This window comes from Salmo salar, chromosome ssa16 (assembly GCF_905237065.1).
Source record: "Salmo salar chromosome ssa16, Ssal_v3.1, whole genome shotgun sequence".
NCBI lineage: Eukaryota > Metazoa > Chordata > Actinopteri > Salmoniformes > Salmonidae > Salmo > Salmo salar.
The window spans coordinates 27706533-27729990 of NC_059457.1; the positions used below are offsets into that span (position 1 = coordinate 27706533).

At 41.3% G+C, this 23458-nt stretch overlaps 2 protein-coding genes and 1 pseudogene across 3 annotated transcripts in view; 1 reads left to right on the forward strand and 2 right to left on the reverse strand.

The window, feature by feature from the left end:
• The window catches only part of LOC106573501 (transmembrane protein 266), an 83982-nt gene extending 82167 nt beyond the window's left edge, over positions 1 to 1815 (reverse strand). For both annotated transcript variants that reach the window (XM_014148601.2, XM_014148603.2), the window contains exon 1: positions 1213 to 1815. The gene's annotated coding sequence lies outside the window, so the exon portion shown is untranslated. The remainder of the gene's footprint in view (positions 1 to 1212) is intronic.
• A 12175-nt stretch (positions 1816 to 13990) lies between these two features.
• On the forward strand, positions 13991 to 15846 carry LOC106573528 (pro-neuregulin-4, membrane-bound isoform). The gene is made up of 5 exons (XM_014148654.2): positions 13991 to 14112; positions 14330 to 14388; positions 14504 to 14597; positions 14841 to 14993; positions 15119 to 15846. The coding sequence occupies exons 2-5, from the start codon at positions 14379 to 14381 to the stop codon at positions 15192 to 15194; spliced, it is 333 nt and encodes a 110-aa protein (XP_014004129.1). The 5' UTR covers positions 13991 to 14112; positions 14330 to 14378; the 3' UTR covers positions 15195 to 15846.
• Positions 15847 to 17444: 1598 nt separating this feature from the next.
• LOC106573519 (serine beta-lactamase-like protein LACTB, mitochondrial) lies at positions 17445 to 22324 on the reverse strand (annotated as a pseudogene).
• Between the last annotated feature and the right edge of the window lie 1134 nt (positions 22325 to 23458).

A 23458-nucleotide genomic window follows, 5' to 3' on the forward strand; every position in this document is an offset into this window, starting at 1 on the left:
AGAGTGTTGTATGAAGTCAGGGCAAAGGAAAAACCTTCAGACACATGAGCTGATGTGATGAGGAGTCAGTATTTGGAGCTATAGCAGAACAGAATGTAGTACAGCACAGCACAGTAGAATGTATTCAATATAAATAAATGCAGGTCAATCAAGGGCTAGAGTGTAATTTTTTTTTGCTATACCCAAGAAATGCTATAACCATGAAAAAATGATGCACACAACTGGTACTTATAGGAAATGTGGTCACAGCACAGGCAATAGCATAGGCTATGTGCTGGAAAGGTTGTTCTTGCTGTGCAGTAAAGACAATGAGTGATATAGAAAGCATTGGAGTTACTGTATGCAGGATTTCTTATTTTTAAAGAAACCAGTCAATCCCAGCTCCTAATAATGGATGTGGCCATCGGTCAAGGACTTGACTTGACAACCCATCAGACAAGGTAGTTATTTAAGTTAAGCTCTCGGGAAACAGGTAGAATATATATTGAATAAAACATCCATCAATTCCAAGACTTGAGTAAATACTTACACTACTCTATACTCATCATCAAAATAAAGATGTATCTATCAGGCTGTAAATGAACTGTTGCCATATATCCATGTTGTTCTCCAACATACAGTAACTTGCATTCCCCCTTAAAGGCAATAATTACTTGTTTTTTTTAACTGTGAGCACAGGTTATGACATACAGCAAGGCAACCATTTCATATCGTCCAATCCCTTCACTTCCCAATATACTCAGTTACAGCCTTCTGTCTACATTTCAGTATCCACCTCCTCAGTCAGAACCCAAGATGTATCCTACATTAGAAGTTACCCCAATAAACACAGGGTTCTACCTCAAAGACTTGTCAACATTGATCCCTGCTAAACAGATAAAGGCTAGTATGTCTCCATTATTCTTCACACACAAGGCCTTGGACAGCTTTCTACAATGACTGTTATTCTAGTTCAAAGCACGTGGAACAACAGATATATAGGTTGCTACTACACGGTAGCTACTATAAATAGTAGGCTATATTAGATGTTTTCCTGATAATTTAGCAAAGCCATCAATAGTGCAATAAAAAACACAGCACGAATATGACAATTATTGTGGTCATTAAGACGCCAATAAAAGAAAAGGGGAATGAATAGATGAAACAGTGGAAGTCACAGGCAGGAAGTATCGAAATAATGAATAAATATGATATTCTGACAAATAAACATACCTTTAATGCTCTACATTGTTGAAAGTATGGTCGTGACTCCCATGCCCTCCTAATGATGATGGTAATGTCTCCCTTGTCGATGATCAGTGTGAGCGAGGCTCGGTTCTTGCTGTGTGTAGGCTGCTGCTATCCTCTCCAGATTTGCATTGGCCAAGCACCCGTGCTGCTGCTTAGAATACAGGGCACAACGAAAAAGCCCGATCCTTGCTGCAAGCCTCATCCTTCACGAAGGTGCTATTAAATGTCCACCACTATCCACATAATCAGATAATGGCATCTTTGTAACGGAAGGAGGTTCTAGTGCATTCTAGTGCACAAATCGCGCCTGCTCACAGGGTTTCCCCATAAACACGTTATGGACTCCATGTGTCCTGTATAGGTTAATGACCAGGAACTGTCCAGGTGCTGAAATTGTGATCCAGCGTCATCCACAGATACAAAGCAACAAACTATATCTCACAATGAAATGTGAGATCAAAATCCGAAATAATTGACGTTTTTATGGCTTTCATAAAGAGCTTTTTCATGCCACCCACCCCCAGAAGCATCATCAGTGTTCCTCGCGATAACATCGCAGTGATAGCAGGACAGCATATTGTTCCAGTTCCTGGATGGTCAAAGGCTACTTTGACGCATGTCACTGGGTCTTTCCATGAAATTAGTGACTTTTGCGTCCCTTTGATATTTTAAGTGAAAATTGTGCACCAATATTGAATTGAAAAAAAAAAACAGTTATATGAAATGAAGTGTCCTTTAATGTAGACCACATAAAGAATTCAATAAATCCGATTTTCTATAAAAATAAAGGCTTGCAAAAGTGTCAAAATTAAGCATTTTGGCATGCCCCTCCATCAACTCTGTCACTTCTTGGAAGATTCTAACCCAGCTATACATCCCTTTCCTGCAGTCAAATAACCTAGTGTCCCCATGGGTGGAATGTTTTCCTATCCCCCCCAACACTTTTTTTTTAAACAGCCGCAAATCTAGTGTTTCTATGTCAAACAGTTTTGTTATATTTCAGTCTTCTGTGATGTATATAAAGTGTAATATTGAGATGCAAACTCAAAATAAATTGAAAACATTTCAACTCTATATCTGACATGGTACAGGTGTTCTTTTTTTAAACCCATCACCATGTGTGTGAGGTGCATACTTTTGTTTCAAAGTAGATTTGTTTAAGACTACCTAGAAACACTCTGTGTGACCTTGATTTAGCCCACTGCAGTAAACGGTTAATCCCCAAATTTCACAGAACCTTCATAGATCTAGATATAGGTTAGCTATAGGTTCACAGAACCTTCATAGATCTAGATATAGGTTAGCTATAGGTTCACAGAACCTTCATAGATCTAGATATAGGTTAGCTATAGGTTCACAGAACCTTCATAGATCTAGATATAGGTTAGCTATAGGTTCACAGAACCTTCATAGATCTAGATATAGGTTAGCTATAGGTTCCTCAGATTATGATACACGACTGACATTTAGGCAATCTGGTAGTTTCAAAAAGTAGTAGGCCTATTTAAATATTACATCGTAATTATGATTACAAGAATTTGCACTTATCGCTGACTTTTATCTCTGGCATAAGTGTATTTTAACTTTTAATGTTTATGATGTATACATTGCATAATAACTAACTATTTTAAATAGCTACATTTTCCAATTTACAATCTACACTGAGTGTACAAAACACTATGAACACCTGCTCTTTCCATGACATCACCAGGTGAATCCAGGTGAAAGCCATGGTCCCTTATTGATGTCACTTGTTAAATCCACTTCAATCAGTGTAGATGAATGGGAGGAGACAAGTTAAAGAAGGATTTTTAAGCCTTGAGACGATTGAGGCATGAATTGTGAATGTGTGCCATTCAGAGGGTGAATGGGCAAGACAAAAGATTGAAGTGCCTTTGAACGGAGTGTGCTATTAGGTGCCAGGCACACCGTGTCACGAACTGCAACGCTGCTGGGTGTTTCATGCTCAACAGTTTCCCGTGTGTATCAAGAATGGTCCACCACCCAAAGGACATCCAGGCAACTTGGCACAACTGTAGGAAGCATTGGAGTCAACATGGACCAGCATCCCCCTGGAACGCTTTTGAAACCGGGGTGGGGGGGAGGGCAACTCAATATTAGGAAGGTGTTCTTAATATTTTGTGCACTCAGTGTATGGCATTTGACCTGACAGTCAAGCTCTCAACAACATGCATTTGACAAGATGAGCACTCTCTTATGGTGTTTTTCAACATAGCATATGGGTTATTTGATCAATGTGACAATATATCAATAGTATTTCATTGGACCTCCAAGGCTGGCTACCCAGCAAACCAAAATTGGTTCTGTGAAGTTTAACAGAACATTTGTTGGGTCGCAGCAACTGTTCTCATAACACAAAAACAGTCCAGTCGAGCTGATGATTATAGAATGTTTGTATAAAACATTTGCCTGATGTTGCAAGAACATTCTTAGAACACATTTCATCTATTCTTTAAAAGTTCCCAGAATGTTTCATTAGGTTGTGAGAACAGTCTAGTGGGAACATTGTGGGGACATCACAAAACATGTTCCCAAAATACAAAAACTGTCCAAATGTATCATTTAGGATGCAAAACAACATTCACCTGGTAGTACAAGAACATTCCCAGAACACATTTCGTCTGTTTTAAAGTTTCCCAGAATGTTTCATTAAGTTGTGGGCAGTGGTGGAAAAAGTACCCAATTGTCATAAAGTATAGATACCTTAATAGAAAATGACTCAAGTAAAAGTAAAAGTCACCCAGTAAAATACTACATTGAGTAAAAGTCTAAAAGTATTTGGTTTTAAATATACTTAAGTATCAAAAGCAAATGCAATTGCTAAAATATACTTAAATACCAAAAGTAAAAGTAAAAGTAGAAATCATTTCAAATTCCTTATATTAAGAAAACTAGACGGCATCATTTTTTAAATGTATGGATAGCCAGGGGCACACTCCAACCCTCGGAAATAATTTATAAACAAAGCATGTGTGTTTAGTGAGTCCGCCAGATCAGAGGCAGTAGGGACGGCCAGGGATGTTCTCTTGATAAGAATTGGACCATTTTCCTGTCCTGATAAGCATTTAAAATGTAATGAGTACTTTTGGGTGTCAGGGAAAATGTATGGAGTAAAAAGTACATACTTTTTGGGGGGAATGTAGTGAGGTAAAAATAAAAGTTGTCAAAAATATAAATAGTAAAGTTAAGTTGAGACACCACAGAAAACGACTTAAGTAGCACTTTAAAGTATTTTACACCACTGGTTGTGGGAACAGTCAGGTGGGAACATTGTGGGGACATCACAAAAGATACGTTCCCAAAACACAAATACTGTCCAGTTGTGCGGACGATTATACAATGTTTCTTTAAGGGTGCAAAAAACATTCACCTAGTATTACAGGAACGTTCTCAGAACACACATCTTTTAGGTTTAACATAATATTCCATTGATGTTCACACAATATACACTTTGTCTTTGAGTTCTTCATAACATTTAGACAACGTTATATTGAAGTTTTATATAATATTACCACAACATTCTCAGCATGCAAGTGTAGCTCCTTAAAGCAGTTTGGAATACAGTACATTCACATGATGTTTCTTTCCTGACGTAATGACGATTCACATTTGAGGATATAAGGGTATAAGGCGAGACCCAGATGCAGACACAGGAGGCAGATGGTTAGAGTCCAGATGTTTATTAACAATCCAAAATGGGTAGGCAAGAGAATGGTCATGGACAGGCAAAAGGTCAAAACCAGTTCAGAGTTCCAGAGGTACAGAATGGCAGGCACACTCGAGGTCAGGGCAGGCAGAATGGTCAGGCAGGCGGGAATGGAGTCCAGAAAAACACAAGCATATTTTTTACACTTCGTATGTTGATAATCTGCATCACCAGGGGACACATTTACATTTTAGTCATTTAGCAGACGCTCTTATCCAGAGCGACTTACAGTAGTGAATGCATACATTTCACTTCATTTTTTTTTTGTACTGGCCCCCCGTGGGAATCGAACCCACAACCCTGGCGTTGCACACACCATGCTGGCGTTGCAAACACCATGCTCTACCAACTGAGCCACAGGGAAGGCCTTGTGGGGTTTTTTCAGTCAAATATGTCAATCAGGACACAGACGACAGAACAGTTATTAAAATGTTCCCATCCTCTTCATATGCTGTGTACTTGTAACATTGTATTTTATGATTTTCTTTCTTCGTCACGTGTTGAAAGTCTTGTGAAATGTGATTTTGAAATTGAGAAAAGGTTAAAAAAATTATATTCAGTAAAGGTTCTGTCTAGATTTAAGAAGCATATGAATACACAAGAATACAAGTTATTTAAATTAAGTTTTATCCAACTAAAATCACACTTCATAAGACTTTCAACACGTGATGAATTAAGTAAATCATAAAATGCAATGTTACAAGTACACATATGAAGAGGATGGAAACATTTTAATAATTCCAAAATTATGTTCTGTGTCCTGATTGACCATATTTGACTGAAAAAAACCCACAAGGCCACAGCTATACCCTGGTGGCTCAGTGTTAATTATGTGGCTGGTTCAACCCCACATATTCTGTAACCATGCTTCTTTAGAAAAAAATGGGATATTGTGGCACAGCTATACTCTACTAAAAGAGAGGATGACTATTTAGACAAACTGTAAATATTGTGTAAAAATGTACTGTTCAACTTCAAAAAACACACCCAATATAATTCCTACTTTGAGATGCTTTGATATGGTCCCCTCTGCCTTATTTTTCATGATCTGAAAAGCCAAAGTGATCCTAGATCAGCACCAATGATTTACATATACACTGGACAACGGTAATGGGCACTGTGTTGAAGCCACCGTGCATCCATCTTGGCACTCACACACCATCGCAAAAAAATATTTTGTAAACTTTAGAAATTAATTTATTAATGAGATTACTAATGTCACTATATCCAGTACAACAACAAAAAATACTTAATTACTTGTAATTTTGTCCTTGAAACATTTAATTGAAATACTCTAGAATTCCATTCATACCTATGGAGAACTTATCCTACTGGGGATTGGCAATATAGCCGACCAGGGGCTTCAAAGCCCCTCAATAGCCAATACAGTGCCTTGCAAAAGTATTCATCCCCCTTGGCGTTTTTCCTATTTTGTAGCATTACAACCTGTAATTTAAATTGATTTTTATTTGGATTTCATGTAATGGTCATACACAAAATAGTCCAAATTGGTGAAGTGAAATGAAAAAAATAACTTTACGGAAAAGTGGTGCGTGCATATGTATTCACCCCCTTTGCTATGAAGCCCCTAAATAAGATCTGGTGCGACCAATTACCTTCAAAAGTCACATAATTTGTTAAATAAAGGCCACCTGTGTGCAATCTAAATGTCACATGATCTCAGTATATATACACCTGTTCTGAAAGGTCCCAGAGTCTGCAACACCACTAAGCAAGCGGCACCATGAAGACCAAGGAGCTTTCCAAACAGGTCCGGGACAAAGTTTTTGAGAAGTACAGATCAGGGTTGGGTTATAAAAAAATATCAGAAACTTTGAACACCCCACGGAGCACCATTAAATACATTATTAAAAATGGAAAGAATATGGCACCACAACAAACCTGCCAAGAGAGGGCCGCCCACCAAAACCCACAGACCAGGCAAGGAGGGCATTAACCAGAGAGGCAACAAAGTGACCAAAGATAACCCTGAAGGAGCTGAAAAGCTCCGCAGCGGAGATTGGAGTATCTGTCCATTAGGACCACTTTAAGCCGTACACTCCACAGAGCTGGGCTTTACGGAAGAGTGACCAGAAAAAAGCCATTGCTTAAAGAAAAAAATAAGCAAACATGTTTGGCGTTCGCCAAAAGGCATGTGGGAGACTCCCCAAACATATGGAAGAATGTACTCTGGTCAGATGAGACTAAATTGAGCTTTTTGGCCATCAAGGAAAACACTTTGTCTGGCGCAAACCCAACACCTCTCATCACCCCGAGAACACCATACCCACAGTGAAGCATGGTGATGGCAGCATCATCCTGTGGGAATGTTTTTCATCGGCAGGGACTGGGAAACTGGTCAGAATTGAGGGAATGATGGATGGCCTGTTTCAGTCTTCCAGAGATTTGAGACTGGAATGGAGGTTCACCTTCCAGCAGGACAATGACCCTAAGCATACTGCTAAAGCAACACTCGAGTGGTTTAAGGGGAAACATTTATGGCCTAGTCAAAGCCCAGACCTCACTCCAATTAGGAATCTGTGGTATGACTTAAAGATTGCTGCACACCATCCAACTTGAAGGAGCTGGAGCAGTTTTGTCTTGAAGAATAGGTAAAAATCCAAGTGGCTGGATGTACCAAGCTTGCAGAGACATACCTGAAGAGACTTGCAGCTGTAATATCTGCAAAAGGTGGTTCTACAAAGTATTGACTTTGGGGGGGCGAATAGTTACGCATGCTCAAGTTTCCTGTTTTTTTTGGTCTTATTTCTTGTTTGTTTCACAATAAAAAATATTTTGCATCTTTAAAGTGTTGTGTAAATCAAATGATACAAACCCCCCCAAAAATCTATTTTAATTCCAGGTTGTAAGGCAACAAAATAGGAAAAATGCCAAGGGGGTGAATACTTTCGCAAGCCACTGTACATGGTATCAGCAATCCAGGGTTTATATACAGTGCATTTAGAAAGTATTCAGACGCCATGACTTTTTCCACATTTTGTTTGTTACAGCCTTATTCTAAAATGTATCAAATAGTTTTTTCCCTCATCAATCTACACACAACACCCCATAATGACAAACCAAAAACAGGTTTTTAGACATTTTACATTTAAAATGTAAATGTATAAAAAAATGTTACCTGAAATATACCATTTACATAAGTATTCAGACCCTTTACTCAGTACTTTGTTGAAGCACCTTTGGCAGTGATTACAGCCTTGAATCTTCTTGGGTATGATGCTACAAGCTTGGGGAGTTTCTCCCATTCTTCTATGAAGATCCTCTCAAGCTCTGTCAGGTTGGATAAGGAGCGTCACTGCACAGCCATTTTCAAGTCTCTCCAAAGATGTTCGATCGGGATCAAGTCAGGGCTCTGGCTGGGCCATTCAAGGACATTCAGAGACTTGTCCCAAAGCCACTCCTGCGTTGTCTTAGCTGTGCACTTAGGGTTGTTGTCCTGTTGGAAGGGGAACCTTCACCCAGTCTGAGGTCCTGAGCACTGTGGAGCAGGTTTTCATCAAGGATCTCTCTGTACTTTGCTCTGTTCATCTTTCCCTCGATCCTGACTAGTCTCCCAGTCCATGCCGCTGAAAAACATCCCCACAGCATGATGCTTCCACCACCATGCTTCACCGTAGGAATGGTGTCTGGTTTCTTTCAGACGTGATGTATGGCTTTCAGGCCAAAGAGTTCAACCTTGGTTTTATCAAACCAGAGGATCTTGTTTCTCATTGTCTGAGAGTCATTTAGGTGCCTTTTGGGAAACTCCATGTGGGCTGTCATGTTTCTTTTATTGAGGAGTGTATTCCGTCTAGCAACTCTACCATAAATGCCTGATTGGTGGAGTGCTGCAGAGATGGTTGTCCTTCTGGAAGGTTCTCCCATCTCCACAGAGGGACCATCGGGTTCTTGGTCACCTCCCTGGCCAAGGCCCTCCTCCCCTGATTGCTCAGTTTGGCTATGCGGCCAGCTCTAGGAAGGGTCTTGGTGGTTCCAAACTTCTTCCATTTAAGAATGATGGAGGCCACTGTGTTCTTGGGGACCTTCAATATTGCAGACATTTTTTTGTTCCCTTCCACAGATCTGTGCCTCAACACAATCCTCTCTCTGAGCTTTATGGACAATTCCTTTGACCTCATGGCTTGGTTATTGCTCTAACATGCACTGTCAGCTGTGGGACCTTATATAGACAGGTGTGTGTGAGCCTTTCAAAATCATGTCCAATCAATTGAATTTACCACAGGTGGACTCCAATCAAGTTGTAGAAACATCTCAAGGATGATCAATGGAAACAGGATGCTCAATTTCGAGTTTCATAGCAAAGAGTCTGAATACATATGTAAATAAGGTATTTCTGTTTTATATATTTTTTATAAATGTGCAAAAATGTCAAACATTTCTGAAGATAATCATATTTTTTTAATCCATTTTAGAATAAGGCTGTAATGTAACAAAACGTTTGAAAAAGGTTAGGGGTCTGAACACTTTCCGAATGCCCTGTAAATATTTATTGAAATGTTCTGAGCACCTCCAAGACAAGGTAAAATGTATATTGCGTGAACATCAATGGAATATTGTGTTAAACCTAAAACAAATATGCTACGAACGTCATAAAAACGGACTAAGTAGCATAATACAAAAATCCCCATCAACATCCGCCAATGACGGCATTTCGCATCTGCGGTGGAAGGTGGCTGACCTATAGCGGTGTTGCAGACCATGAGACATCCCGAAAATCGGTCTTCTCACATAAACATCTGTAGCGTCCGAACGGTTGGGCCTACAAACTAATATGACCACTCTATGGAAAGACGCGACTTTCACGAACACAATGGTTTTCTCCGCTTCATAGGACTCTTCTGAAGGTAGCTGGTACCATTTAAAAACCACATGGATGTACATATGGAAGTAGTTTAGTGCCAATTATTTGTTGTTAAATATCGATAAAAAAAGATGTATAATAATTTACTGATCTTTCTTATATCTCTTAGATATAGGACAGACACTTTAAAACAAACTTCCTTTTGACTATCTGTTTTTACATGCATGAATCTGTTAGTCAATGTGTTTCTATGCGCAGTAAGGCCAAATTCAATGTTTTATCAAATATATTTGTTATATATATACAGTTGAAGTCGGAAGTTTACATACACCTTAGCCAAATACATTTAAACTCAGTTTTTCACAATTACTGACATTTAATCCTAGTAAAAATTCCCTGTCTTAGGTCAGTTAGGATCACCACTTTATTTTAAGAATGTAAAATGTCAGAATAATAGTAGAGAGAATTATTTATTTAAGCTTTTATTTCTTTCATCACATTCCCAGTGGGTCAGAAGTTCATATACACTCAAATAGTATTTGGTAGCATTGCCTTAAAATTGTTTAACTTGGGTCAAACGTTTCAGGTAGCCTTCCACAAGCTTCCCACAATAAGTTGGGGGAATTTTGGCCCATTCCTCCTGACAAAGCTGTTGTAACTGAGTCAGGTTTGTAGGCCTCCTTGTACACACACACTTTTTCAGTTCTGCCCACACATTTTCTATAGGATTGAGGTCAGGGCTTTGTGATGGCCACTCCAATACCTTGACTTTGTTGTCTTTAAGCCATTTTCCCACAACTTTGGAAGTATGCTTGGGGTCATTGTCCATTTGCAACCAGGCTTTAACTTCCTGACTGATGTCTTGAGATGTTGCTTCAATATAGCCACATAATTTTCCTCCCTTATAATGCCATCTATTTTGTGATGTGCACCAGTCCCTCCGGTAGCAAAGCACCCCCACAACATGATGCTGCCACCCCTGTGCTTCACGGTTGAGATGGTGTTCTTCAGCTTGTAAGCCTACCCCTTTTTCCTCCAAACATAACGCTGGTCATTGTGGCCAAATAGTTCTATTTTTGTTTCATCAGACCATAGGACATTTCTTCAAAAAGTACGATCTTTGTCCTCATGTGCAGTTGCAAACTGTAGTCTGGCTTTTTTATGCCGGTTTTGGAGCAGTGGCTTCTTCCTTGCTGAGCGGCCTTTCAGGTTATGTCGATATAGGACTCGTTTTACTGTGGATATAGATACTTTCGTACCTGTTTCCTCCAGCATCTTCACAAGGTCCTTTGCTGTTGTTCTGGGATTGTTTTGCACTTTTCGCATCAAAGTACATTCATCCCTAGGAGACCGAATGCATCTCCTTCTTGAGCAGTATGACGAGTGCGTGGTCCCATGGTGTTTATACTTGCGTACTATTGTTTTTACAGATGAACGTGGTACCTTCAGGCATTTGGAAATTGCTCCTAAGGGTGAACCAGACTGGTGGAGGTCTACCATTTTTTTCGGAGGTCTTGGCTGATTTCTTTTGATTTTCCCATGATGTCAAGCAAAGAGGCACTGAGTTTGAAGGTAGGCCTTGAAATACATCCGCAGGTACACCTCCAATTGACTCAAATTATGTCAATTAGCCTATCAGAAGTTTCTAAAGCCATGACATCAATTTCTGGAATTTTCCAAGCTTTTTAAAGGCACAGTCAACTCAGTGTATGTAAACTTCTGATCCACTGGAAATGTGATACAGTGAATTATATGTGAAATAATCTGTCTGTAAACAATTGTTGGAAAAATTACTTGTGTCATTGTCACGTCCTGGCCATAGTAAGCTGTTATTTTCTATGGTAGAGTAGGTCAGGGCGTGACAGGGGTTTTTTTCTAGTTTAGTTATTTCTATGTTGGGTTGTTCTAGTTTTTTGTATTTCTACGTTGGGCTTTGTTTGGGATAATCTCCAATTAGAGGCAGCTGGTCATCGGTGTCTCTAATTGGAGGTCATATTTAAGTTGATGTTTGTCCCACCTGGGTTTGTGGGAGATTAATTTTGAGTAGTGTATGTTTCACCTCTGCGTCACAGTTTGTTGTTTTTGTTAGTTCAGTTTATTGTTTATGGTTTGCATAGTTTCACAGTGTTAATAAAATGTGGAACGACACACACGCTGCAATTTGGTCCGCTTCTCCTTTCGACAACCATGACAGTCATGCACAAAGTAGATGTCCTAACCGACTTGCCAAAACTCTAGTTTGTTAACAAGAAATTTGTGGAGTGGTTGAAAAACGAGTTTTAATGACTCCAACCTACGTATGTAAACTTCCGACTTCAACTGTATTTTTTGGTGGAGGCTGCCGAGGGGAGGATGGCTCATATTAATGGCTGGAATGGAGTCAATGGAGTGGTAACAACCACATGGAAACCATATGTTTGATGTGTTTTATACCCTTCCATTTACTCCATTCCAGCCATTAATATGAGCCGTCCTACCCTCAGCAGCCTCCAATGATTTTTTTAATACCTAAAGGGGTCCTAAAATTCTAAATCAAATAGCTGGATGATTCTTGGTATGACAATCTTGGTATGAACCCCCGGCTTAGACTCTTAAGGATTAAATGTGTTATAGGAACGTTCTTGCAACATCAGGCAAGTGTTTTATACAAACATACAAACTTTTGGGGAATGTTATGTGGTGGTTGTTACAGATGTTGTGCACAACATTTTAGTGAATATTAGGAGAACATTCCAAATATATTTTTATCAAAAACATTCTCTGAGGCCTCTCGAGTGGCACCGGTCTAAGGCACAGCTCTGCAGCGCTTGAGGCGTCACTACAGACCCGGGTTCGATCCCAGGCTGTGTCACAACTGGGCGTGACCGGGAGTCCCATGGGGCGGCGCACAATTGTCCCAGCATAGTCCGGGTTAGGGGAGGGTTTGGCTGGGGGGGCTGTACTTGGCTCATCGCACTTTAGCAACTTCTTGTGGCAGGCCGGGCACCTGCAGGCTGACTTTGATTGTCAGTTGAATGGTGTTTCCTCTGACACATTGGTGCAGCTGGCTTCCAGGTTAAGCGGGCGGGTGTTAAGAAGCGCAGTTTGGCCGGTCATGTTTTGGAGGATGCATGACTCGACCTTCGCCTCTCCCAAGCCTGTTGGGGGTGTTGCAGTGATGAGACAAGATCATAATTGGATCGCAATTGGATTTCACGAAATTGGGGAGAAAAAGGGTTAAAAAGAAATACATATTAAAAAAATTATCATCCTAATATTAGATAGAAACTAGAACTTAATGGGAATCTTAGCTAAAATTCTGGGAACGTTTGCTAGGTATAATAAAAACTGATCAGTTAACATGCTAATGGTTTTGAAAAAGTCCACAGAACAATGTTTACAAGCATGCCGGAAGTGTTGAGGCAGGAGGAATGTCATTAAGACGCCCAGAGCAAAGCAAAGTTGCCACGATTCCAGTCATACTTGCACTGTTTGCTCCAATTCCCTCTCAGCCTAACAGTCATTCCATTGTCTCTCACGAAACCCATAGGTTGTCTATGTAAAGCCATGTTGCAATCACACAGACAACAGGTAGCTGAAACGTCGCTGGTTCGAATCCCCAAGTCTGCAAGGTGGAAAAATCTGCCGTTCTGCACTTGAGCAAGCAGTTCACCCCCAACAACAAATGCTCCCTTGGTGCCGATGATGTCGACTAAGGCAGCCCCCACATCTCTCTGATTCAGAGGGTTTGGGTTAAATTCGAAAGACACATTTTGGTTGAATGCATTCAGTTGTGCAACTGACTAGGTATCCCCTTTCCCACCTGTGGATGGATTTTCTGATGCAATCATAATTACTTGGCTTTGACAAACTAATGCCTTCCTGTATCATTACATTACAGTGTCTGCAGACACCTATTGTCTGTATGAAAGTAAACAACCAATGCACATTCTCTTATTGAAAGGTCAATGTTGTAAAATGATCTATCATTTCCACTAGTGGCTCATAAAAGCCTTTGTTTACCTACTCTATGGTGGGAATATTGTATTCTGAGGCACTCATTGAAAACGACCCCATTTCACTATATCAGGCATTCTACCAAAATGAGTCAGAATCAATAGAGATAATCCTAACATTTAGCATTCCATTTACAATGTGGACAAACAGCTATCACAACATTTCTTGGCTCAAAGGAACACGCCCACATTAGTGCCTTTAAAGGTCCAAGAAAAAGCAGTTGTCAGAGTTATTTTCAGCAGTCTGCCTCTGTGACTCATCTTAGAAACCTGCACTAACCCTAACACAAACTGGGATTTCATGAGGTGGTAAGAAGAGGATCATAACAATACTATTGGTAAGATAATAACAAACCTCTTCATTATTTTCATGCAAAGGTGATAAGACCTTCATATGATTAAGGACACACAACCAGCTTACTTCTGTTATGCCTTGTTTTAGTGTAGAAAGATTACAAAACATGAATCTTGCCTGTTTTCTGGTTATTTCCTATCTTGTTGTCTATGTAGATTCATAATGAGCTGTTACTTTTGTACATTGTACATCGTTCTTAGGTGGGGATCAAAAACAACTGTCACATTCTTCAGGATAGAAAAAAATCAAATGATGGCAGGTAAAATAGTTTGGCAAAATCATTTGAGAAGGAATGTTGAGAAATTCCACATGATGTATTTGTATGTGCTCTATGTGTCTGTTTCTGAAATGGATCTATTCTGTCTTTTTTGTAGACCATGATGACCCATGTAATGAGTTAGAGACGTCCTACTGTATGAATGGAGGAACATGCTTAAAAATTCCTTTTATAGACACTCTTACTTGTGTGTAAGTTACTCTCATGCTCTCCACATTTCCCCCCCATCACTATTCTCTAATGTCGCTAATAGTTTGTCGGCCATAAGCAGGTGTAAAGTGATGCTTGGCAATGAGCTAAGGAAGTTCTGGGAACTTCTGCATGGTGTTTTAGCTTTTGTTTTACTTTAGCTCAGTCCAGGTAGACCTACCATGGCTCTTGTTTCTCAGCTGGTGACGGCTTGCTAGAGAATAACGCTGTTCCTTCTCCCTCAGCTGCAGTGAGAACTACAAAGGCAGTCGGTGTGAGCTGTACCAGCTGTTGATCACTGCACACGATGCAGGTGAGACAGGACTGATCGCTGCTGTGGTCACCATGGTCCTTCTTATTCTATTCGTGTTCACAGTAGTCATCTACTACACCTGCAAGTAAGAAACACATTCATTTAGTTTGATTCATGAATAGACATGTATGCAGGAATAGTGCTTTCAGGTGTGATACAGTTTCTTCTACTGTAGGTCTGAGACATTACTTGTATTTGTCTTATTGTTAGGGTATGGAAGGCCAAACCAAAGAACCAGCAGAAAAACAGTGAACAACAGTATTGGAGAGTAGAGCCAAGAGAATGAGGCATGTTGCATATTATTTGGATAACAAAAGATTTCAAATAAAAGATTTCATGGACGGTGGCGTGATATGGTTTGGGGTCTGGATGCCACTAGAGATGCGGCTACGAAGGACCAGGAGGACAGAGGAAACCTCCACCCACAAACATTTTGCATCAAGCATCAAACCTCAAGCCTGTTTGAGTGGTCATCAAAAGCTGAAGCTGCTGTAGACACACAGCCACCCACCTTTTCTCCAGTCTGTGTGACTGGGTGTAGGACTGATTCTAACCTGTTACAATGCATTTCATGCCAGTGGCTATTTTCCTCTGACACAGAATGCATGCTTAAAAATGGAAGAGTGATACCTGATGCCTTCATTCAAAGGAATACAATGTTTGCTTTGATAGTGTGTCGAAGTTCAATTGTGAATGTGAGCTTTCTCTGAGCCTGGTATACCGTAGATTAGAGCACAGTGGGGTGATAATTAGAACAGTTTGTTTTAATGTAGAATAATGCATATATTTGTAAAACTTTCATTTCAGGTCAAACATGAAGTGAGCATTAATTACAGTAAGCAACTTGCTTGTATTATTTAATGAATGTATACAACAAAGACACACCAGAAAGTGTACATCATTTGCGATATCACAATAATAAATCATGTATGAGGAAACAAGGCATTGTCTTTTCTTCAGTAATCAATGTCAATCAAGACTATTGAAGTAATGTAATTGATTTATAAGTAAGGATTGAAATTTCCGCTATAAATACAATGGTTTACAGTGGGGTACTGGCATTCATGGGAGGTTCATCAATGAGTCTGGATCATAGATAATTCAGATAATATAATCTCCATAAATGTCACCAGTTCCATTTCAGATGTACGTTAGACCTCAACCAACAGATGGTGCTAAGGGTCCCTCATCTCATATGAACTACTAGGAGTCATGTTCATGTATTCATGGCCCAAGAAGACCACCCCCATTTACCACTGTGCCCCTGAGGTGTTTCATATAGCTTTAAATTGACAGGTAGTAATGAGGGAAACCGGGGTTGGGTTCAATTCCATTTCGATCCATGATAGGACCCCAACAACTTGCACAGACCTAATGCAAACTGCTCTTTCCACCCAGCATGACCTACAATTGATTTGCTGAAGTAGAGAAAGTAGATTAAACAATTGAGGTATCACTATTGAAAAGACTGTGGGAAGATCTCAATTGCATTTTCCTCACGTCCTCTCTCATCTTCTTCTCAAAACCCATTGGATGAGTAAATTCATAAGTCCTGCCCATCTGACCTTCTCCTCCAATGGGTTTGAGGAGATGAGGCGAGAGGAGTATGTAACTGAGATATTGGCCTTTTCTCAATTAAATTAGCTTAACTCCCGCTTCCTCTCTCATTCATCCTCTCTCACCTCCTTTTAAAGAAGTTCAAAGTTAATCGAGGAGCGGCGGCAGGAGCGTGAACATGGACGAAAATGAGCTTCTATGAAATGATAGGCCGTGTTCGAGAGTATCAAAACAGTTAAGCATCCTGGGTAAATTGAGACTGATTTACAAATAATGAGTGGTTATTAATGATGCAAGGTGATTTGTAGATCAGTCAGTTGGCAGTCACCATGCTGTCATCTTCAATGTCAAACAAGCCTAGAAGCTCCTTCTCCACTCAAGTGTCATCAGGCAAATGCCAGGGGTGGATCCCAAAATAAGTATGTAAAGTGATGAATACAAATTAAGTTTGTTGTGCAAGACAATTATAGATAAAAGGATAAGTAGCATATAATTTTTAAACATGTGCATGCTTTCACACAGCTGGAGGTGTGGCAGATATCAAAACTTCTGAGGTAGGCTACACTTTTGCTTCCTTGCCGAAAGGAAGCTATCGAGGAGGGGTGGACTGTCTTCCGTTTACCTACTAACGAATTGAAAGACTCTTCGACTACTTCTCTGTGACCCAGAAACCGATAAGAGAGGGAGGGGATTGGGCAAAAGTCCAACCTAATTAGAAAATACCCTTCACCGTGTGACTTCAGAAATCACTGGTTCCTATTAATAGAAAAGCAGTACACTGCTGCCACCTAGTGGTGAGTAGTCTCAATTGCACCAAGGGGATTTTCAATCAAGATTTACAACCAAATTACTACAACCAAATGAATGACTTATAATTCAATCCACACCAAAGTTGAAGATTCTATTTTATAATAAATACGAAATAAAAGGCAGATGTATAAAAGCAGTTTCAAATATACAAATGAATTCTGATGATCAATCATTCATCCATCGGAAACATCGCAGTATCCTTCTCCACCACCAGCCAGCCCTGCGCATACAGCCATCCTTATCCCAGGAGACCTGTCTTGTCCACCATGCCCACAGAGCCTGGGCTGTCTCTGGTTTGAGGAAGCCAGGCAGGAGGTCTGCGCCACCCGTCAGGTAGGCCACTTTGTAGTTGTAGAGCAGAGCATTCCCAAACAGGAGCAGATCTCCCACAGTGGAGAGAAAGCCACCTCCTGCCCACTTATAGGAGATATCCACATAAGGGCAGTTTACTATGCGTCCTTTCTTATTGCAATGATGAAACCTGAAACAGAAAGTGCAAAAGCCAAGCTGATCTTACACCAAGTTACTACTGAATGCAAAATGCTGTGGAGATGGATTACCTTGAGCAGTTAAAAACTCAGCAAAAAAAAAAAGTCCTCTCACTGTCAACTGCATTTATTTTCAGCAAACTTAACATGTGTTTATATTTTTATGATCATAACAAGATTCAACAACTGAGACATAAACTGAACAAGTTCCACAGACATGTGACTAAGAGAAATGGAATAATGTGTCCCTGAACAAAGCGCGGGGGGGGGGGTCAAAATCAAAAGTAAGTCAGTATCTGGTGTGGCCACCAGCTGCATTAAGTACTGCAGTGCATCTCCTCCTCGTGGACTGCACCAGATTTGCCAGTTCTTGCTGTGAGATGATACCCCTCTTCCACCAAGGCACCTGCAAGTTCCCAGACATTTCTGGGGGGGAATGGCCCTAGACCTCACCCTCCGATCCAACAGGTCCCAGACGTGCTCAATTGGATTGAGATCTGGGCTCCTCGCTGGCCATGGCAGAACACTGACATGCCTGTCTTGCAGGAAATCAGCCATACTGCTTGTTCTGTGCGTGGTGGCATTGTCATGCTGGAGGGTCATGTCAGGATGAGCCTGCAGGAAGGGTACCACATGAGGGAGGAGGATGTCTTCCCTGTAACACACAGCATTGAGATTGCCTGCAATGACAACAAGCTCAGTCCGATGATGCTGTGACACACCGCCCCAGACCATGACGGACCCTCCACATTGATCCTGCTCTAGAGTACAGGCCTCGGTTTAACGCTCATTCCTTCGACCATAAACGTGAATCCGACCAACACTGGTGAGACAAAACCGTGACTTGTGAAGAGCACTTTTTGCCAGTCCTGTCTGGTCCAGCGACGGTGGGTTTGTACCCATAAGGGATGTTGTTGCTGGTGATGTCTGGTGAGAACCTGCCTTCCAACAGGCCTACCAGCCCTCAGTCCAGCCTCTCTCAGGCTATTGCGGACAGTCTGAGCACTGATGGAGGGATTGTGCATTCCTGGTGTAACTCGGGCAGTTGTTGTTGTTGCCATCCTGTACCTGTCCCGCAGGTGTGATGTTCGGCTGTACCCGATCCTGTGCAGGTGTCGTTACACGTGGTCTGCCAATGCGAGGACGATCAGCTGTCCGTCCTGTCTCCCTGTAGCGCTGTCTTAGGCGTCTCACAGTACGGACATTGCAATTTATTGCCCTGGCCACATCTGCAGTCCTCATGCCTCCTTGCAGCATGCCTAAGGCACGTTCACGCAGATGAGCAGGGACACTGGGCAGCTTTCTTGGTGTTTTTCCAGTCAGTAGAAAGGCCTCTTTAGTGTACTAAGTTTTCATAACTGTGACCTTGATTGCCTACCGTCTGTAAGCTGTTAGTGTCTTAACAACCGTTCCACAGGTGCATGTTCATTAATTATTCATGGTTAATTGAACAAGCATGGGAAACAGTGTTTAAACCCTTTACAATGAAGATTTGTGAAGTTATTTGGATTTTTACAAATTATCTTTGAATGACAGGGTCCTGAAAAAGGGACGTTTCTTTTTTTGCTGAGTCTAGATTGTGGGGTTATTCTCATCTGGCACAGTGTTGAGCATGCCCAGTTCCCGGAACATCTTCATTATGTGATCCAACAAATGCTGGCCTGCAGCTCTCTCCACTACGGCACTTAGGAGGGTGAAGGCGTGGGTTGAGTACAAGAAAGTGGTGCCTGCAGATGACAAAACACTTTTTTTTTTACTTCACCTTTCTTTAAGCAGGTAGGCCAGTTGAGAACAAGTTCTGATTTACAACTGCAACCTGGCCAAGATAAAGCAAAGCGACAAACAGATTTACACATGGAATAAACAGACATACAGTAAATAACGCAATAGAAAAGTCTATATACAGTGTGTGCAAATGAGGTAAGATAAGTGCGCTAAGGCAATAAATAGGCCACAGTGGCGACATATTTACAATTTAGCAATTAAACACTAGATTGACAGATGTGCAGAAGACGAATGTGCAAGTAGAGACACTGGGGTTCAAAGGAGAAAAAAATTATAATAACAGTATGGGGATGAGGTAGTTGGATGGGTTATTTACAGATGGGCTATGTACAGGTGCAGTGATCTGTGAGCAGCTCTGACAGCTGGTGCTTGAAGTTAGAGGGGGAGAGTCTCCAGCTTTGGAGATTTTTGCAATTCGTTCCAGTCATTGGCAGCAGAGAACTGGAAGGAAAGGCGGCCAAAGGGGGAATTGGCTTTGGAGGTGACCAGTGAAATATACCTGCTGGAGCGCGTGTTACGGGTGGGTGCTGCTATGGTGACCAGTGAGCAGGGATAAGGTGGGGCTTTACCTAGCAAAGACTTATAGATGACCTGGAGCCAGTGGGTTTGGCGACGAATATGAAGCGAGGGCCAGCCAACGAGAGCATATAGGTCTCAGTGGTGGGTAGTGTATGGGGCTTTGGTGACAAAACGGATGGCACTGTGATTGGATGCATCCAATTTGCTGAGTAGAGTGTTGGAGGCTATTTTGTAAAAGACGTCGCCGAAGTCAAGGATCGGTAGGATAGTGAGTTTTACGAGGGTATGTTTGGCAGCATGAGTGAAGGATGCTTTGTTGCGAAATAGGAAGCCGATTCTAGATTTAATTTTGTATTGGAGATGCTTTTTATTTTAGCCCTTTTTTCTCCCCAATTTCAGGGTCTTTTACAGTCTTGTCTCATCGCTGCAACTCCTGTACGGACTCGGGAAAGGCGAAGGTTGAGAGCCATGCGTCCTCCGAAACATAACCCAACCAAGCCGCACTGCTTCTTGACACAATGCACATCCAATCCGGAAGCCAGCCGCACCAATGTGTCAGAGGAAACACCGTACACCTGGCGACCTGGTCAGCGTGCACTGCGCGTGCACTGCGCGATGAGACAAGGATATCTCTGCTGGCCAAACCCCCCCTACCGACGCTGGGCCAATTGTGCGCCGCCCCATGGGTCTCCCGGTCGCGGCCGGCTGCGACAAACCCAGAATCTCTGGTGGCACAGCTTGCACTGCAATGCAGTGACTTAGACCACTGCGCCACCCGGGAGGCCGTATTGGAGACGCTTAATGTGAGTCTGGAAGGAGAGTTTACAGTCTAACCAGACACCTAGGTACTTGTAGTTGTCCACATATTCTAAGTCAGAACCGTCCAGAGTAGTGATGCTTGACGGGCGAGCAGGTGCAGGCAGCGATCGGTTGAAGTGCATGCATTTAGTTTTACTTGCATTTAAGAGCAGTTGGAGGTCACGGAAGGAGAGATGTATGGCATTGAAGCTCGTCTGGAGGTTAGTTAACAGTGTCCAAAGAAGGGCCAGAAGTATACAGAATGGTGTCGTCTGCGTTTAGTGGTGTAGAATGGTGTCGTCTGCTAAAGTTTACTTTCATGTCAATTCATTTAAATGCACATAGGATTCAATTTATCGATTTGATTGACAGCCACAACTCTTACATGGTACCTACCAGGTTTGAAAATGAGAGGATCGTCCTGGAAAAGAGCCAAGGCTTGAATGACACTGTCAAAGCTGTCTTTCAGGTAGTATTCCTCTTACTCAAATTATTTTTTCATCTGGCCCTGTTTGGTTTCCTTGCACATGGTGCTGCTGTCCTCGGTTTCTCTTTGTAATAAGATTAGTCATTTTCTTCTTTACCAGGCAGTTTCAAAAGTTGTTTGGCCTTCTCCATGGCCTCCCTCACTTATTAGCATCCTTCTAGTGCCGTATGCCACTTAGGCGAGAGAATCAGCCGTGGGGTTATAGTCACCTAGATATCAAAGAAAAATAAAGACCCTCAAGAAAGACACAGCACTTTGATAATTCAAATATTGACAGTGGGGAAAGAGAGTTCAAGGTGAGATGGTCATGCCCATTTGATAGAATGTATCTTTAATGTAACTTAAAGAACTCAACTTACATCCCCCTTAACCTGTTTTCGGGGGAACTCAGGGACTTATTTCTGGACAGGGGCATCTAGGTACAGCTTCGCCTCCAGCTGCTGCTGTAGTTTGGGGCTTACTGATGCTGGCGATCCTCAGCACCATTTCTGGGACACAAGGCACACAATTTTCCAAGTCAGCATAGCCAAGTCCTTCAACATGGACATCAGTTAGTTAGGAGCATGTCTGAAACAGCAGAATTATGAATTGTATTAATTTGTGAACATATGAGAAGTATTCACGTCTTCTACAGTGAACCTAAAAGTGCTGCATTGCACCAACCTTCACACCAGCCACAGACACACAGACCACCAGCCCTGGAGCCCCAACCTCATCCTGTCACACCAAGAAAGAGGTGATGGACAGAGATACAGACAAATGATAAAATGAGCATGTTGAGGTTGAGTTGCATGCACCAATTAGCTGAATGTTATGACATTAAACTTAACCAGTTCAGGATTTAAAAAATCTGAATGCCAAAAACTCTAAATACCTGTACCTTTATCTGCTGAACAAAGTCTGTTAACTTGAATGGCAGCGCCATATCTTCCAATCTGCTTGAAGTCCTCTTCACACAAGAGCCGACCTGAAGATCACTGACGTCAAGATTTGATCAAGTGTTTTTCCAAGTTCCCAGTTGTCTTGAAAGCACCATAGATCTACACAATCTACGCAACGGATGTGACAGAGGTTCGTTTGCATAGCTCTCTACATACTTTTGTGCGGCTGAATTTTTGGAACGCGACTGGGAAATCAATTTGGAGAGCCCACAGTGCAAAACAGAGTAGTTACTCAATGTGAAAGTCCGCAAAATGTTTGCTTTTTCTGTTCTAACACGACAAAGGCCTGTTGTTTTGACAGCTGGAGGCAGCGAGTTTGCGGTGTCAACAAAGACTAGTAGCACGTGTAAAATAGTAAATAATGCTACTTCTCAGAGGGCCGGTATCACATACAGGGTTTAGATTAAGCCAGGAGTAGGTCTTAATGTGTACTAGTTAAACTAGGCCATGTAAGTAGCTTTCATGAACGTGGCTTAAATTTGGCTTAGTTAGTCAGAGACTACGGAGTCCTGGAGTAAGATAAGTTGCCTAAGCCTAAATGAGAACACCTGGGTTAAGCCTGATTAGGTTAAGTATGAGCACATGCTGTTGGTCTAATGGTGCTGATAAAAACCCAAAATGGAATAGAAAACACCATTCACGTATCTTGAGACAAAACAAGTGCAAAGGTTAAAAATAATTGGTTCAAAAAACTTTTGTGAGTCTGAAAAAACTACTAAAACAAATTTTGTCAAACAATCCAGTTATTGAAAGTAAAAACCATACTACTGCTACTGAGCAAAAGAAAAAGAGTGGTTGGCCTGCAATTTGCAGTGAATTCAATGCAAATGAAAATGTAACAAAAGACTACAACAACTTCAGGTGAGATATCTTCATTATTATCAGTATTTCTCATATTCATATTTTTGTGACATCACTTGTATTGAATGATATCTGCCTTTATAGACTCTGTGGAAGAACCTTAAACTGGCTTTAAAAAGAGAATGCAAAGATCAGAAGAGAGTGATTTACTACTGGTGGTGGACCACCAAAAGAAAGACAAGACTGATGAATTGAGTGACTTGCTGTCTGTAATAATAGAGCACCAGCAACCTCTGGATGGTATACCAGATGATGACCATTTGGACAGTTCAGATGAAGATCTGAGCACAAATGGTACATATAC